Below are 1,091 nucleotides of genomic sequence, written 5' to 3'. Positions count from 1 at the left end.
CACACACACACACACACACACACACACACACACACACACACACACACACACACACCACACACACACACACACACACACACACACACACACACACACGCACGCACACACACACACACGCATACTTGATTGTAGTCGAACTTTTGCACACGCGATGGAATCTGAAAATCGTCCCTTGCGTGAATTCTTAGCATCCTGTATACCCTTGTCAAAGCATTTTCTTCAATTCCTCCCTCATACGCGGCCACGATATCCTCATATAGTTTCTTGTTATGTTTCTTGCCGGAAGAATCGCGTGTCATAGTCTGGTATAGTGCATCGTTATACTTCTGTTGTCGGCCTAATCACGCACGCACCAGTTTCTTGGCATTACTCATGATCTCACGCGTGTTGAATTTCAGTAGATCCTTGGAACATCTTAGTATGGCCGCACTGGTAGCTGTCTCCGACCGTTCTTCTTCTTTCTCTGGCAGCTTCCATAGAAAGTGATGTGCAGGAACGTTATTTCCGTAGTTCTTTGAGTACAATGCAACGCTATAGTTTTCAAAGCCCATGTTTTGATACCACCAGGGGCGGTGTGCGGAGGAGACAGGTGCATAAGACTCAATACTGACTGGTTTATAATCAGCGGACTTGTTAAGTTGACGTTCGACACCTTTGTACTTGTCCCTCGTTGATTTTACTCTCTTCTTCGTGATAAACGATACACCATCCTCCATAGGGCGAATATGCTGCAAGCTGTGATTGCGTGCGTTTGCTTTTGATTCTGATGTTCTAAATATTCGATGTACTTATTCGGACTGTTGAGAAGACAATTGAGATCATCACGTACCTCCACCCAGTGTTTCGAGCGACACGTCTTCAAGTGCAAGGTATAGTCCAGGAGCTTCGTTTGTGATCGTTATTCTGCTTCTCAAATGTTAATGCTTCCGGTAAACTTGGAACGTGGTGCCTGCTACAGAATTTGCTAGCATGGCCATCAATACAATTGATGACACTCCCGATTTTCTTCAGAGTAGGATCCGAGCTATAGTCGCGGCGGTAGAAACCAGCCTTTATTGACTTCAGATACTTGACAGTTAAGTTGTGTAGTT

The 1,091-nt window shown here is 45.1% G+C and overlaps 1 protein-coding gene across 1 annotated transcript; it reads right to left on the bottom strand.

Annotated features, from left to right (window-relative positions):
• Positions 1 to 109: 109 nt before the first annotated feature.
• On the bottom strand, positions 110 to 787 carry SARC_15282 (hypothetical protein; the record flags this gene model as incomplete). Its single annotated transcript, XM_014290593.1, has 1 exon — positions 110 to 787. A coding segment is annotated over one exon (446 nt), but the record flags the coding sequence as incomplete, so codon positions are not given.
• Positions 788 to 1,091: the final 304 nt, after the last annotated feature.

This window comes from Sphaeroforma arctica, assembly GCF_001186125.1.
Source record: "Sphaeroforma arctica JP610 unplaced genomic scaffold supercont1.5876, whole genome shotgun sequence".
NCBI classification, from domain to species: Eukaryota; class Ichthyosporea; order Ichthyophonida; genus Sphaeroforma; species Sphaeroforma arctica.
Note: the sequence above shows the minus strand (reverse complement) of the source record. Positions and strands in the feature narration are given on the sequence as shown.